The 17,010-nt window shown below is 40.8% G+C and overlaps 1 protein-coding gene across 1 annotated transcript; it reads right to left on the reverse strand.

The window, feature by feature from the left end:
- Positions 1–5,488: 5,488 nt before the first annotated feature.
- Positions 5,489–11,823, reverse strand: LOC133021069 (placenta-specific protein 9-like). Its single transcript, XM_061087835.1, has 3 exons — positions 11,581–11,823; positions 6,189–6,280; positions 5,489–5,775 (listed from the first exon to the last, which is right to left on the reverse strand). The coding sequence occupies exons 1-3, from the start codon at positions 11,642–11,644 to the stop codon at positions 5,632–5,634; spliced, it is 300 nt and encodes a 99-aa protein (XP_060943818.1). The 5' UTR covers positions 11,645–11,823; the 3' UTR covers positions 5,489–5,631.
- Between the last annotated feature and the right edge of the window lie 5,187 nt (positions 11,824–17,010).

A 17,010-nucleotide genomic window follows, 5' to 3' on the forward strand; every position in this document is an offset into this window, starting at 1 on the left:
TAGATCCGTTCTCACCTCTCTCCTCTATTGTAGCTAGGGGTGGAGGAAAGGCACAGCAGGGCGACTTGAAGCACAGCAGGACCTAAAGTGGCCCCCACCATTTTCTCTTATCTTTTTTTTTTTTTTTCTGTAGCATCCTTCCTTCCGGTAAGGCATGAATGAAGCAGAGTCCCAGAGAGTCCCCCACCTTCTGTGTCCGCCAGCCCTAGAGTCAGCTCTAACTTCTATGCAATGTTACAGTATAGCATGACAAATAAGGTATCAGTTACCAGGAGGTGTTGTTCAGGAGCAGAGAGACCCATAAGCATGATGACATCCCGAGCAATAGCCGTGCTGGGTTTTAGTGGGATTGGTGGTTTCGGCGGAGACGTCTCCCCCCCCCTTCAGACATCCTGTTCAAAATCTGATGGGGTCGACTGAATTATTCAGCACTCGCAGGCACTCAAGTTTATGTTATTGCCTGTCTTCTTCCCTCTGCCCTTTTCATGTAATGTGTGCCCTAATTCAGAAAAATCCTTTTTCCCCTGGAGCGCCTTCCTTCTATTGTAACACCTTTATGAGACACAGTAAGCGTTAACGGTTGTTTTCAAGCGAGCGAGACAGTGTGGCTGGTTTTCATGTTGTAAACCTGTTGATGATAATCACTATTTGTTAATAACAGTGTAGCCATGCTTGTTTCATTTTCCTCCTTAAGCGTTAACCAACTTGTTTCTCTGAGCTTTTTTAGGATCACTGCGCGCGGGAAATCTATGGGAAATTAGTGCAGCAATCAAGATGAGAGGTTTCACTTGTCACTGCTGTGGTTCCCAAGATGTAGTATTATAGCTCGTGCTCTTATTCATAGAGAATCCAGAAGCTCTGTTGTGGGGAATAAATATAAACAAGCTACAGTCACCTCCTTTAATAATCAATTAGAATGCTCTATTTGCTTCACTAGACACCATCATCTCTTTAAGTGCTTGGTTAATATAAAGATCATCTCCATCTAGAGTTTGTTTTGGGGCTGTACTTAAATGTGTAGCTGTGTCCTGTTGGTATAGATGAGATATGCTATTACTGTCATCATGATAGTGTTACATTTAAGGTGGCACCATTGATCTCAGTCTGAACACCTGGGAACATGTAGCAAAAGTCCACCTTAAAACCCTAAGGCCTAATAAAATAAAAAAACGTGTAAATAGCATAAAGTGTAGGTTATTAAACTCACCACAGTTTTATGTGGGACTTCGAACTCGACGTATAAACTAAAGGAAGAGCTGCGTGAAGCTTCTAATGCTTCATTCTGCTCCTCTTTCCAAGTGTGCAGGCACAACTTGTAGGCAAAATATGCCAAAGCTTTTCTACCATTTGCATAACCATTTCTAAGGAACTTAAAGTGTGTGAATGTATGTCTCTGTTTCCCAGTACAAAATAAAGTCAGCGTTCCTTCTGCAAGTGAAAAAAAATACTATCATTTATACAATCATATTGTGTATAAAGTATCTATTTCAGGTAAGGGGGTGACCTCAAAGTTATAGTTTTGGGAAGTATGTCTATTCGCTTTTTTTCAAAAGGATGAAATGAGAATATGGATGCTACCACTAAGTCGTATAGAGCCTAGAGGTAATTTGCCTTTCTTATCTTATCTTGGCTTAGTTTAGCCGAGTTTAACTCAAAGACTGGTAACAGGCCCAAAATTATTATTTTATATCGTGTGTGTATAATCAATATCTAAATTATCAACTAATATTAATTTGCATACTCTGTTTGACCAGGACTACAGCCAGGAACAGTTGATTTCCAGACATGCTGCACAGAGGTTATGATTGGTTGGAAAAAATTGTCGCAGTTACACCAGATCCTTTTAATTAAACCAACAAAATAAATACATATGTTTCAATGCGTGACCATATTTCAGAGTTAGAAGTTGTTTGTTAAGTCTGGATCTAAAGTGAATAGCTGTTTAGGAGAATCTCTAGGGACGACGAGGCAGTAGAAGACATCAGGAGGCTCCATTTCCATGGTGCTCCTGCTAACCTGGCTGCAGGTACCGAGAAACCTTATCCTGTTTTAGAAACCACAGTTATGAAACCTCTCAACGGCCTCCATGTCTGGTGTAATTTCTGTGCTAAAGACGAGGACTGGCCAGTAAAGTAATGGCCAAAGATCCCCAAAAAAACAGAGAGACGGATGATGTAAACAATCATTTCATAGTGTAGTGTAACACTGGAGCTCTGTCATGGCTTGTTTGTTGTCAATACGGACATTTGAGGAGGAGGATTCCTCTCAGTCCCAGGGGGGAGTTGACAGAGCGCTATGTTACGTTACCAACTCAGTTTGATAGCAGTTTAACTCTACTAAATGAAGACTCCTCGTCCAGTAGGTTTAACATGGATTATAAGGCTTAAGCACTTGATGAAGAACTTTGTGTTGTAACATTTCTATAAGTGTAGGCAAATGGGAAATTAGTGAACTTTACAATATATTGTCTCAGTGGCTATATTTAAACTTGCAATGGTCGTCCCATTGATTCTTCAAAGTTTAGTTCAGTTCAGTTTATTTCAAGTTTTTCTAAAGGTAAAATTAAAATACTTTTGTTGAAAATAAATCACACAATAGATAATCAGCAGCAATATTTCATTTTACTAATGACATTTGGTATGTTCTTTGCTGCTCGCTATCGTTAGCCACTGGTGAACCAACATTCAGTTGTATTCCTCTTTTTTTTATGGTTTTGTGAAGAGTACTTTTTGATTTATAATAGATACATTGTCTTACTTGCTACTATGTTAGAAAAACACTACTGGCAGAGGCAGTTTACTGCTACCTAAAGAGGCAATAGACTCCAGATTGAGACAGTCAACAATAACTCTGAGTTACGATATTTTTGTAAAAGTTAAAATGATTGATCCCTTCACTATACCGGTTATTAATACCAAGTAATTTATGGCCGTGCTGTGATAGTCAGCTAACATTAAACATGCTTACAGATCAGCTGGCCAGCATTAGCGTTAGCAATCTTCTCATCTCACCCTCGCAAAGAAGGCAAATAAGTGTACTTCCCAAAATGTTAAATTATTTCTATAAACACTATACATTATGATTAGATTAAGAAGCTTCTTTAAAGGGTTTTAAAAGTGGCATCCTCCAAAATATATGATGAGTTTAATACTATCAAGCCCTGTGCTTTCTTTTTGCATGCACCTTTACAGTATAAGCCTGTTCCTGCCAAAGTCTTGAGCTTGAGCCTCTACTGGCTGATTCGTGCATGCACAAGCTTTTGGTAATAGCTTACCTTGATACTCACCGCATTATCGACACAGTCCAAATCAGAGTGTAACTGGCCTGCGTCACTGCTCCTGGATAGTGAGTTTTGTGAACTTTAAACTGTAAAAAATCGTGTAATCCCAGTGTTATATGGACGGCATGATATTTTTAGATGATATGCAGTACCTTTGGCATCCTGTAGGTTGTCGTGATGCTCTGTTCAAGCATACAGGCTCGTACCCTCGCTGTATGAGCAAGTTGAGGTCAGCGGCTCTGTGTGATGATCTGTTGTGGGTTAAGTGTTGCGTTATTGTTTGTGCAGAAAGAAGAAATTGGAACTGGGGCAGGTTTTCTCTTCACCCCGACACAGAATTTGCTGCATTATTAAAATCACTGAATGTCTCCATTCGTGGGAAAGAAAGTTCAATCATTTCTAAGACTCTTTAAATGAGAAAACACATCATCAGAGTTGGCACAGGCCTGAAATGGATGTGTGCAATTATATGTTCGTCATTTGTAAATGGATTAAAAACAGACTTTGGCGGTTCATTTAAGTGTAGCTTTTCTCTAAGTTACAATACTAATCTACGGTTTTGACATTTGTTCCTTGATACCAGTGATCATTCCTAATTGGGCCGTGCTTGCAAACCCTACTGACATGTTTCTTTATGTGTTAATGTTCTGGATGCTGTTAGGTGTTTAAAAAAAAAAGGCATTGTGCTAGTGATTGACCAGCAGCAGCATGTCTCCTATGATTGATGCTCTCAAGGAGTACCATACTGTAGATGTCTTTATCTCTGTGGATACAGTTTGAAACTCAGTGCCCTGGTGAGAAAACAAATCCAGAAGAAAACGTGATTTATGCTTCTCTTTTTCCTCCTTGTGATCCTATTTTGCATAATGTTCTTGTGCTGTAGGATTTATTTTTTCACAGGGAGTCAGTGAAAGCCTTGTTACTGTACCAACTGAAAATGTGTTTAAAAACATGCTGCTTTTACTGCTTTGATAACGAAATAAAACTCCTTCCAGTAATTTTACATCTGTGTATTTTTTGTGTATTTATTCTGTGTTGTTTAAAGCAGGAGTTTTCAACCTGGGGTCCGCGACCCACTAGTGGTCCGCGACGGCATTGCAGGGGGTCCGCGAAATTCGCTCTGATATTTCAACACATTTCCAGATTACTCTTGAATAACTTGAAAAATATCTAAAATAAGAAAAACATGTCTAAAATAATATAAAGGTGATGGTGATCATGAGGTTAAACTTAAGTAGGCCTCAATTTGTGACATATTCTGCATTACTTTGTCATCTTCCCTCTTCAGTTGTAGCCCCAGTGTATGTTGATCGTTATTGATCACCGTTACTTTAACGTTCTCTCAACATGTCAGCTACATGTCTGTTCATTTAAGTCATGAACGTTATATATTGATGTACATATTGTTCTGAGATGCAGTACAACTACAAACTGCATTTTAATTTTGTTTTCAATTCTTAAGCACTGAAAATCAACCGTTTTTGTTGTTTTTTCACAGATTTTTCTAGATTTGTTTGAGGTTTTTAAATAAAACCAACATGGAAAACCAAATGTTAAAACTTCCTTCTATCCACATGCACGCAGGCACATCAGTGAGCAGCGGATTACTTTCTAGTCTGAATGGTGGTCCCTGGGACAAAACCAGTTGAAAACCCCTGGTTAAAAGCATTAATGGGATTGTTCACCCAAAAATTTTAAATGCACTCATTATCCACTCACCACTATGCAGTTGGAGGGGTGGGTGAAGTGTTCAGGAGCACAAAACACTTTTGGAGTTTAATGGATAAACAGCTTTGCAGCCAAATCTAATACAATTGAAGTAACTGGTCACCGAATATTCAAACTTTAAAAAATAAACAGAAACCTGTTACTTAAAATGTATTGGATTTGGCTGCAACGAGACTACTAAAGTGTTTTGTGGACTCAAACACTTCACCCACGCCCCCATCAGCATAGTGGTGAGTGGATAAGTGAACTGTCCCTTTTAAAGGTACAGTTTACTAATGTAACAGTAGAGGGAGTTGACTCTGCAGTGATGTCCAAAGTGAACTTATCTCTTTGAATGGAATTGTAAACATCAGCTCTGCCACTATTGACTGCAGAAGGTTAGAGTCTGTGACTGAACTTTAGACTGGAAGAGAGACAAGCTATCAAAGCATTTGTGAGAATTAATAATGCAGAATCGGCTTTGTAAAGAACTGCCTCCTCCTTTTATTTACAGATACAGTATATGTATCCACACAATGTATGTAAAGAGTTGCATTTTGTCATGAAAACACATGAAATCCGTCAAAGTCTGAAACAAGAGCCTTGTTAAGTCCCTCCCCCGTGGATGTGTGGTTGGTTTTGGTTTAGCCTCTCTGCAATGGCTCTTCCAGGATGTCCACTGTTGTCTGTCCGGCAGAGTCCAACAGGGGGCGCCACTTTGGTGCTTCAATAGTGTCCAGAAGAGCAGCAAGCTCAACCTCCAACTTCTCCACGGTGTCCTCCACCTTCTACAGGAGACACAAGATTTGTGAAGTTGATGTGAATAATACATTTAATAAGTTGTAGTATGAATAATAGAATCAAAGCTCATGAATAACACAATCACTTATTTATATGAATATTACAGTTGCCCAAAACAGCCAGTATAAGGTGAGGTCAGCGTGAGACTGGGTTTGTCAGATGAGATGAATGTGGAAACGTTGTGTAAGTCAACCAGAAATTTGGAAATAGTTCAGACGCACAATAAGTGAACCTCGAGGTTGGTTTTGTTTAGTCCTTGAAGGTAAATGCTGAGCTGCTTCCTATGGAAAAAAGCTAAAACTGAGTTTAACACCTAGGGGGGTTTAAAGACACAACATCCCCAACCACATGGTTTCAAACTGCTAAGGGCTAAATGTGAGGTTGGTTTCGGGAACATCACCTTCTCCACTACATCCAGCCGGGTGTGAAGGTTCGTGTGCTCCTGACAGGCACTGGTACGCATCACTCGAGGCCGCAGGTCAGGCTCGGGACCTGAGAACAGAATCAATGCACACATTTGAGAAGGAGGTAGAGAATACATCCTGATGCAAACAACATGGTGTCAGCTATTAAAAGAACAACACAGTTAAGACAATAATCAATCAATCAATCAATCAAATTTATTTGTATAGCCCACATTCACTATCACAAATAACAATTCGTCTCATAGGGCTTTAACATGGTGTGACATCCTCTGTCCTTAACCCTCAACAAGAGTGAGGAAAAACTACAAAAAACCCTTTGAACAGGTAAAAATACGTAGAAACCTCAGAGAGCCACATGTGAGGGATCCCTCTCCCAGGACGGACAGAAGTGCAATAGATGTTAAGTGTAGGAAAACATCATCGGGATTAAAGTTTTTTAGCAGCATCGATGAGGGTAAACATTTTTTAAGGATAACTTCAATACTATATGTCAAGTAGTCCTGCTGCAATCATAGTCTCTGGTCAGCAGCCAGCAAGATCACGATCCAGCATCAAGATGGGATCCACTATAGTCCACAGTCCCACTATAGTCCACATGAATCTGACATCTTGAGATGACAGATACAGATATTTATTTAGTGTTTTCTAGACTTGATTACCACTCAAAATGCTTTACTCTACAGTTTTGATCACTCATACACTGTTGCCGCAGCTGTCAGGGGGGGTTTGGGGTTCAGTGACTTGCACAAGGAGACTTGGCCACGCGGAACGGGCGAGACGGGGATTGAACCGCCGACCTTCTGGAGGACTCACTGTCCCTCCTGAGCCACAGCTCATGTGACATCGATCTTCTCAGCAGAATGCCGATTCCTAAATTGAAAACTCTGGCTTTAAAGAGGAGAAATAATAGTAGATTGTTTTTTTCTTCATTGTTTCCAACTCAAACAATCATTTAAATGAGTATTATGTTTCTTAAATGAGGCAATAACCTTCTTGCAATAGCAGGCGAGTGATCTGCCTCAGTGATGTGGAGCTGCATTGTTTGAGCCCCCCCCTCCACACACACACAGTTATGTTTCCAATTATCTGTGTCTCTTTGAAGCCGAGACATTTCGAGGCGAGTCTCGCTTTCTCCCACACAACTTCCCTTTTTCCATCACCTCCTCAGAGACCGAGCTCCCGTTGATGGCATTTGAACTTTATAAATGAGCAGACTTCTCATCCATTTAACAAACGCTGCCGGCGATGCTGTCGCTGTTATTTAGATTAAACATTTTGAGTCTTGTTATTGGGGGGTGTAGTTACTGAGCATTACTGATGTTCAGGCTCTCTGCAGAGCAGGTTCTGTGTGTATCATTCCTCTCACACTGTGGCTGCCTGCCAATGACCGAACAAAGATGTGCTCTCACCTTTTCTACTGGAAAAGAATATACAGAAATAAACAAGGGACCGAACCAGCAGTTCAATCTTTGCAAAAACACTTGAGGATCTGCACCTTGACGTTTTAAGAAAACCCAACCTCAAACTGCCTCCTTTGGTTTTCCTGAGATTTATGTTCGAACACAATGAAAAAGATCAACTTGAAAGATTTCTGTTTAAAGCTTCTCCTTCCATCTCATACCTTTGTATTACTCAGCTTGTCCTCTCCAGGGTGTTTTCCTCTTCCTGTTGGAAAGTGGAGCTACACATGGGCAAGCTCATGGAAATAATGATTTTAGAGCGAAAAACAGCAGGTGTTCAGCCTGCTGTCAAGTAAACACAGACTGAGGCTTGTTTAAATTCAGTAGTTTAACTTCATCATACTCACATCGCACATGAACTAAGAGATAAAAATTGCTGGATTTTATTAACGGATATTTACAATCCTTGTTCTTTTCACGTTTTTTAAACTTCTGCCTCAATCATGATCCACCTTTATGATTCATTACGTCCACCTCAGACCCCTTTGTTCCATGAGCTGTAAACAGCAGAATCGGCCACAAATGATTCCCATATCTCATTCTGCACACTGTCCTCACATGTGCGCCCGTGCCTGAGCATCGGGCTGTCTCGATTTCACGATGATATCCCATGGAAACACTTCCCAAGCTCCATTACACAGGCTGGAGGGGTGCCAGCTGCAGAACATGCAGGATACAGGCCAAGAACAGACGACAGATGAAGGAGAAGGGCACCTTAACATCATCAGGGTTTTCTCAGGGAGCAGATGTCTGCCCCTCTGTGTCCTCGCTGATGGAGGCCTCTTCATTCTTTTCCTTTTTTTTAGTTGAAATCACTCGTGCAGATGAAGACCTGGCAGAGCTCGCCGGCTTTGGTTTGACAGCAGCTCATGAATTATCAGAAATCTGCAAAACACATGAGCCATTTCCTCCAAAGGATCTGGATTTTTAAGTGATGGGATTGATGCTTTCCTCATTGTTGCATCTCACAACAACAACCCCAGTCTTCAGCTGTAACAGAACACGCTGCTGGTTTCCAGATCAGCATAAAACTGCCTCTTAAACCCTCAGAAACACCACAGCTGGGCTTCCATCTTAAGTGTTGGTGTGCGTTTGTGTGATCAGCGCACGTACACAGCACGGCCTGCTCTTCAGGAGGAGAAACTGTGCAACAGAGGGTTTCATGCTGATGTTGGTGAATTCCTTTCCCTGTGAGTCTAACACATAATAAAAAATAAAGACGTGTCTGTTGTATGTAATAAACTACGGATGTGAATAACAGGGCTGATGCAGTAGAGGCTATCTGTGTGGCTGACATGTTATATGATCTCCACTCGGTGTTTCCTGACATTTAACAAAACATTTGGGTGTGTGTTTGGCTCACATGAAGAATTTATTTTCTCTGTCAGAACTGTTCCAGGTGAGTGCAAGTCATAAACAACCCCCAGCACAACCCCCCCGCTCTGCACTCAACAGGCAAAACACACCACAGGGAAAGCAAACATAGATATGATTATCTAATTCCCCGGCCCCACCTGAGCGGCTGAGTGTACATGTGTGTTTGTGTGTGTGCAGATGTCTATCAATAGTCCTAAGGGCCAATTTTGGTGCAATATCATCATTGTGAGGACATTTTTCATGGGCTGTTTGAGGGTTAACACTTCGTCCTAGGGTTAGAGATAGAGAAACGTGCATGTGTGTGTTTGTGTGTTTGTGTACATGCAGTTTATTGACCCATTATTATGTGGCTCTCTACAGGAGAGAAGGCGTTCAGTCGAGTGAAGAGTTTAGACGTTTAGGACATAGTTCACAACATCTGCAAACTAATCTGTAGCAATACAAGAAAAGTTCAAAGTATTTTGATAGAAGCGCTCTGGAGATCTCTTACCTCAAGCAAGGCCCAACAGTCACCTTATGAAACTACATTTAAATTCATTAAATCTGGATATATTCATTGGATCTGCACCAAATTGCACACACTTTTATAAATATCACTCCCCTAAACATGCCTGATATTATTTTTTGTCTTCAGCATCCATGAATTATTGTGGAATGTCTAAAAATAATTTACTGGATCCATGTGTATCCCTACCAAAATTGAATGGGCTTTTTCCTGACGCATACCACTTCCTTCCACTGAGTTTCATGGCAATCCTGGTATTTTTTGCTTACAAACAAACAGACAAACACAGACCAAAACATAACATCCTTAGATGTACGGTGAGGAGTCATTTCTAATTTAGAAGCTAAATGAACTGTCTGGTTTCTTCAAGTCAGCTTCAACTGCAAAAATCGGTATCTTTATACTTGAAAGACAAATGTCGATGAAGACTACTATTTCTGCTGTAATTGCTCAGCTTTAGAAAGACAGTAAGGTCACATCGTCAATTAATAAAACTCTGCATCAAGATCTGCGTGACACAATACCAAAACCCTCCATATGTAATGTGTGCACGAGTCCATGCACATCACCTGCATCGACTGACAGTTAATCTGCATTTAGTTCACTTGCATTAGGTGCACACACACTTCAGCTTTCTCCAGGGCTTCAACTTTAACATTGATTTGAAATGCTTCACACGCTGACTGACTGAATTCAACTGCTCTGAGCGATTTTAAAGCTTCTGTCACTCACAGCTCAGCTCTTTTACCTTCAGCTGACACATCAACTCATTTAACCTTTTACATTTCACCTGACACCTCAACAGCTTCTGTTCCTCTTCGCCTATCACTCTGCTACATGGCACAAGCTAACATTAAAGTTTAGGTACATTTAAACCCTGTTTACTGGGTTTTATAACTGATATTGTATTTCCTTTTTCTTCCTTATTTGTTGTCCTTCCATTCAAGTTCAGTTTTGGATTCATAATTTGCTATTAGAGTCATAACCTTGCATTTTCAATATAGTCAAACTGAGTATCTTTTATTTTCTGCTATTTGTATCAGTAGTATAAAGAAACTACATTTACTTATATTACTACAAAGATGACCACAATTGTTATAGAAAATATACATATTCGCAGCGCATTAAACATGTTATTTTAGTAAAGATTTAAACAAATTTGTGATATTGATGTGGCATAAAAAAACATTACATTTACAAACTGTAGCATTGAATCCAGAATTAAACTGCTGCAAATAAAATGAAATGAGGCAAAAATACTTTTTCTGCTTGCGTAGTTGCTTAGTTATGTTTGTGTGTGTGTGTGTGTGTGTGTGTGTGTGTGTGTGTGTGTGTGTGTGTGTATGTGTGTGTGTGTGTGTGTGTGTGTGTGTGTGTTAGTGCGTGTGTGTGTGTGTGTGTGTGTGTGCGTGCGTACTTCCTGTGGTTGGTCATTCTTGCAGTATGAAGTCAGTGTAAATCACACTCGAGGCCGTCACTCACAGATCTGACTCTGGAGGATTGACGCACATTTTTGTGAATTTCCAGCAGATAGTAGTAACACTGGTAAACAAAGCTCTCTGTCCTCAGAGCCGCGGAGCAGATGATCGTAATAGATGAGGAGAAGAGGGACTGTTTGAAACTCTGCTGACAGTGTATTAGATTAAGTGTTGCCAGAGCTGCAGTTAAATTAGTAACAGATGTGCTGGCAAAACCCTGAACATGCACAGACCTACATGAGTCTGTGTGTGTGTGTGTGTGTGTGTGTGTGTGTGTGTGTGTGTGTGTGTGTGTGTGTGTGTGTGCACCCATGATGTCAGCTCAGCCTCATCTACACACTGTGAAATATCCATTGTGCCACGCAAGGAAGACATAATGTGTAAAACAGACATGTAAATATATTTTCACCTCACCGTTGGTTAAATCATCTCTTCTAGTAAATCAACAATCTGATCCTCTCAGCTGTGTGTCCCCCGGCCCTCTCTGTCTGACCTCTGACCCCTACACTCTACCCTCACCCATCCAGACCCGAGTCATCTCCCTTACCTGCCGCAGCGTAGCCAATCAGGAGGAGGAGGAGTCCAATGGAGGAGGTGGGGGAATGGATCATGGTGAGGAGGGAGACCTGGCGAGCAGCTGACGACAGAAGCTGATGAGAGTGTGAGAGACGAAAAAAGAAGGAGGAGAGTCCTGAATCTAGGAAGACCACACAATTTCTTCTCCTCCACAAATCTCCCTGTGTTCTTCCTGAGTTCACTCTCTCGCTCTTTGCTCTTTTCCCTCCTTCCCTTGGTTGCGCCCAGTTTCCTAATGAAAACATTAGATGCTGGACAAAAAGCTGAGTATCTGGGAAGGGGAGGGAGGGACATACTGGGGAGGGGACTCAGATCTCAGAGAAGTTGCAGACAGACTTTTTAAGAAGGTTTGTGCTTATCGTGTGCTGCAAGCTTTGTGTTGTAGAAAGAAAACATGAAATAAGGAGCCTCTTCCCTTTTTTACAGATAAGATCCTAAAGTATTACACTGTTTCCCACTCACCATCTTGGGGCTTACAACAAAGCAGGAAAAAAAAGGCTGTGTTGCATCAAAGAAAACTTATTTCAGGTCGGACTGACGCAGACAAGCTCTTGTTTGTTGTGGAGTGTGTTTTTCTATCAAGTCAGGAGAATAATAAAAAGGTCTGGAGGCGGCTGAGCTTATTTTCTGGGAAAATCAGACGGTGTTTCTGTTCAGCAGGAAGTCTGACGAATCAAAATCAATTCAGCAGCAGAGAATGCCCTTTATAATCATATTGATTGGTTCCTGTTATTCCCACTGCTCTGACTCTCTCTCTCTCTCTCTCTCTCTCTCTCTCTCTCTCTCTCTCTCTCTCTCTCTCTCTCTCTCTCTCTCTCTCTCTCTCTCTCTCTCTCTCTCTCTCTCTCTCTCTCTCTCTCAGCCAAGACAGTTACGCAGTGAACATGCTCATCTGCATTAAGCCAGACTGTCTTTCAGCCTCGTGCTCTGCTCGCTCGTCTGGCCTCTTAAGCAGATCTACAGGTTAAGCAGCTGGAAAGTAGAGGAAAAGTGAAAGACAGGATCAATGGAGAAATGAGGCTAAAGAGAAATTAGGAGACATGAGATAAATAAAAGAATAATACATTATCATCCTGTCAGAATGAATTTAACCTCAAACAAAAGAAAGAATAAGAGAAAATCTCTTTGACATGTGAAAATTGTTCTATGAAATATTTATATAGATTAAAAAAATGTTTTACTTGTTATTACTGCAGAAATTTTATACATAAAAAAAATTGTTTTATTTGATAGATAGTTTTATAATAATGCAGAGCAATAACAATGGAACTGTAAGTAAAAATATCAAGTAAGCATGATGCTAGATAAAAAAAAAGGGATATTAATGGGTATTAATGATACATAAAATGCATACTGTAGCATAACATACATACAAAAACTTTTTTTTTAACTATTTAAATTGGAAACTGTTTTTATAATGACTATATTATTATGGCTTATTATAATCTTAAACATCTTATTTTTTGTACTCTACAAGTCAGTTAATCATCTCGACATATGGAACGTTCAAACTTAATCACACAGAAATGTACCACACACACATGTCAACACCATATAAATCTAGGGTTAGGGTTAGGGTGAGGAAACTCCTTAGGGCACCTTGAAAGAGTGATATACATTTTGTAAAAGTGTGTGAGTTCAGCCTATGACCCTTGATGTTCATGGTTCAAATCTTGTGCGCAAACACATGCTGAATCCCAGAGCGTCTCCACGTCCACAGAGCCAAAGGATCAGGGCGTCCCGCTGGTGTGTGGTGCGACAGACTGCTGGAGGAAGGGTCACCTTCTCACCCCCACGTCTATTTCTGTCCAGTTGTTGTCTCTCTGCTGTCTGTGAGCCTGCTGCTTTCCTTCAGTGAGGTGTCTGTGTGTACCAAACGGATGTCCTCACAAGCACGGACAGATGATGGAGACCCTCGTCCCCCGGCCCCCGGCCCCCGGCCCCCTGGTTTCATACTGAGCCTTGTTGTCGCCAGGAGACAGCTCAGCTCTGGACCTGTCTGCTGTCGGCCATACACTGACTTCCTGTCACTTTTAAGAAGCTGAATCGAATTTGTGTGTGTGTGTGTGTGTGTGTGTGTGTGTGTGTGTGTGTGTGTGTGTGTGTTTCCATTAAAGAAACAAAGCTCCTCCCTCTTCTTTTAAGACAAGCATTAGTTGACCTTTGGTTTCTCTTGTGTCCTAATCCTATTGTAGATTTGCTGTACTTACACAAACTATCAGCAGCTTCACTGAAAGGACAGCTCCATATATTCAGTCAATGTGATGTTGACCTGGTAGAATCAACCACACACACATCACATGTATAAAGATCGATATTTTAGCTTTTCAATGTTGTTTTGAGTTTTATTTCCATGGTCTCAACTTTTGTTGCATCTCTGAATAAAATCTCAGCTATCTGGCTCGACTCAATTCATCTCTAAACAAATAAAGCTAGATTTGAATTCATTGAAAAAATAGAAAACCTGCACATTAAGCCCATATCATCCAAATTTTAAAATATTTTTTGTCTTCTTGTTTTTTGAGGAGCAGGTTTAGCTTCCTTAATTTCAGAATCAGTTGCTTGTGTATATTCCCATTGTTTGGGGTCTTCAGGCCATTCAGACATTATTGATAAGAGGTATTCTCCTGCAGTGTAAATAAATAAAAGTCAGGCAACTGTAGGGGGGAGGGTTCTACAGGTAAACATGCCCCCCCCCCCCTTTTTTTCTAAAAAGTGTCACTCTTATTTATGTTCTAGTTAATTCTGCCCTTCGATCATGACCCTTTGAGACTGTGGAACTTTTTATGGACTTTCTGATTGATCTCTGAAGATTATTCATGGATTTCATGGATCTCTGCCTCAGTCTACCTTATTTGTACTTTCAGTTTATTACATCATTATACTTAATTCCTTCAAACCTGTGTTATTTTGTACTTTCCTGTGTTTCTTATTCAGAGCACCAGACTTCCTGTCTGATTTTCCCTCTCCTGTAATTGTTTGCCCCTCCCCCTAAGGTGTCACACCTGAGTTCACTTACCTCTGCCTCCTTTGTGCATAAAGTCTTTGAGCTCGACACTCTCCTCTGTCAGATTGTCTCTTTAACGTCCCCTTTATTTCCTTGTGTGTTGGTATTTCCTGGTTTGGTAACATCTCTAGTTTTTTTAAGAGTTAGCTCCTGTGCATTTCTGCTTTGTTTTCTGTAGTTGTTTGAATGTCGACTTTTATTTTGGCTATTTCCCACTAAATGCTTTTCATCGTACCTGCCTTTAGCCTGCTTTTGGTTCTGCCATAACAATACATGTAAAAGGTCCAGTATAGAGTGTGGTTCAGGCTCCAGTTTTCTGTCTAAACACAAGAGAGAAAACTAACCCAGCCTCACCTGAACCCAACAAGCATTCTTTTGTTTTTTGTCATGAAAAACCTGGGAGGGCTTAGGTCTGGTATCCACTCTCCAGTCCCCTTAAATTCAACCAGTATGTATGATTGTTTGAAAGAAAGGTCAAAGGGTTTAACTCCTATCACAAAGGTTTGTTGTACCTATGGCAGATATATGCATGGGTTCCAAGGTTACTGCAGACTTTACTGCAGCTGATGTGCGGCCCCTTAAAAAATGTAACCACAGGTTGGCAAATGTATATTTATGTCTGATACAAGTGGAGTTTGTTGAGTGAAGACAACACTTAAGTGACCAGGACACTGTAGTTTTTCTCCTTTTGAGGAACATCCAACAAAGTGATGACACTGCAAACCCTCCGAACTCCAGATGAATAGATTAATGCAAACACAGTGATTTCACACAGGTCCTCTCTAATTCAGTTTTGATACAGAGTGGAATAATGTTCTCTTTTTACCTGGATTTAACTGTTGCAGAAAATAGTTTCTGTATTTCAAAACTCAATCCATTACTACTCATTATGGTAAAAAGAAAAATCACACTTCTAAAACATATTAATGTGTTGCTGCCCGTTACGGCTGAGCATTTAAATATCTCTAACTTTCACGGAGGTGATGCAACGGGATAAATACCGGTGAAAGGGCCACATGGAAATGTGATGCTGCATACAGTCGAGTGTGGAGGAAGAACTGTACAAATGGAAATATTGTCCCCAGTTTTCATACAGTCTCTGCTTGAAGGGATTCATGGTGCTGCACTCACACTCTGGTACAAACACAGTGACGCAAGTGCTTGTGTGAATAATCAGAAAATAGAACTTGAGAGAAAAAGTTCCAATTCTGCTTTTTTTTCTCACCTCCACACACATGGTCATCTACACTATGACAGGCGTGTGCTTGTGGGCTTAATATTCAGAATGTGATAGAGATTGTTGGACGTTGTCGATTTCTGCTCATCATAGACGTCAGTCAGTGGACCGGACCAAGCCATGAAACAAAGTGGGGTTTCCATTTCTGTTCTTTATGCTCGGACATGTAAACATCTCACCAAACTACAGAATAATCAAGGCAAAGGAAATCCAAATTTACTGGATCTGCTTTGGCAGGTCTGTAGTGGATTACTATGGAGCCTTTGTCTTACATGAACTCTGGAAAATGTCCAGAAAATGGGCTCAGGTCAATTTCCGCTGCTGAAGTCACAAGTTTTTATTTAAAACACATCATCACACGGTGTCAGTCGTTACCACCAAAAGCTTGAATCTTCAATTTGACATATTTCTCAATGCATTTCACTTGTGGTCATCATTAACATGGTCACTCGCTCGCTGTGATATTTTACCAGGGGCCACCTGTCTTGGACAGATCTCTCACGTAAGGCCCCTCTTGAAATTTCAGGAAAACATTTAAAGTTAAGTGCATGTCTGAAAGCAGCTTTAATAAGATAACACGATCACAACTAGAGATTAAAGTCACCTCTGAACATTAGTTTATCCCTGTGTGACTGACACTTTACTTGACTTGCAGCTCTGTGATGAGGCCGTTAACTCCACCCATCAACACTCCGGTCATTACACTCAGATTTACCTGCAACACTGTTCTAGCCATGTCTGCTTAAAGGATTATCTATGATTATACACATTCCTCTCATGGGCAGAGCTGGGACACACTCATGACATCCTGTCCGGTGAACACTGCCATCACTGTCGCTCCTCAGGTCAGATTTGTGGGACATTTTGGACATCCAATCAGAGCTGAATAGCATCTGGACAAGCTGCTGAGTGCTGACAGGAGCCAATTTACCTCTTCTCGACTTGCCGTAAAGTCTGTCTGGCAGCCTGTCCCTCTGTACAGTATCATTCTATATACAGATTGTGTTATAGTCATCTAGGGTAGTCTTGCACTTTTACACCAACACCCTGCTTCAGTTTCTATACACATGCAAGCACTGACATCTGAGATAGATGAGCAAGAAACAAAAAATTATCATAGATTTCAGTTACCCAGAAATCTGTTCTGGGCATGTTCA

Source organism: Limanda limanda, chromosome 15 (assembly GCF_963576545.1).
Source record: "Limanda limanda chromosome 15, fLimLim1.1, whole genome shotgun sequence".
Taxonomy (NCBI): Eukaryota; Metazoa; Chordata; class Actinopteri; order Pleuronectiformes; family Pleuronectidae; genus Limanda; species Limanda limanda.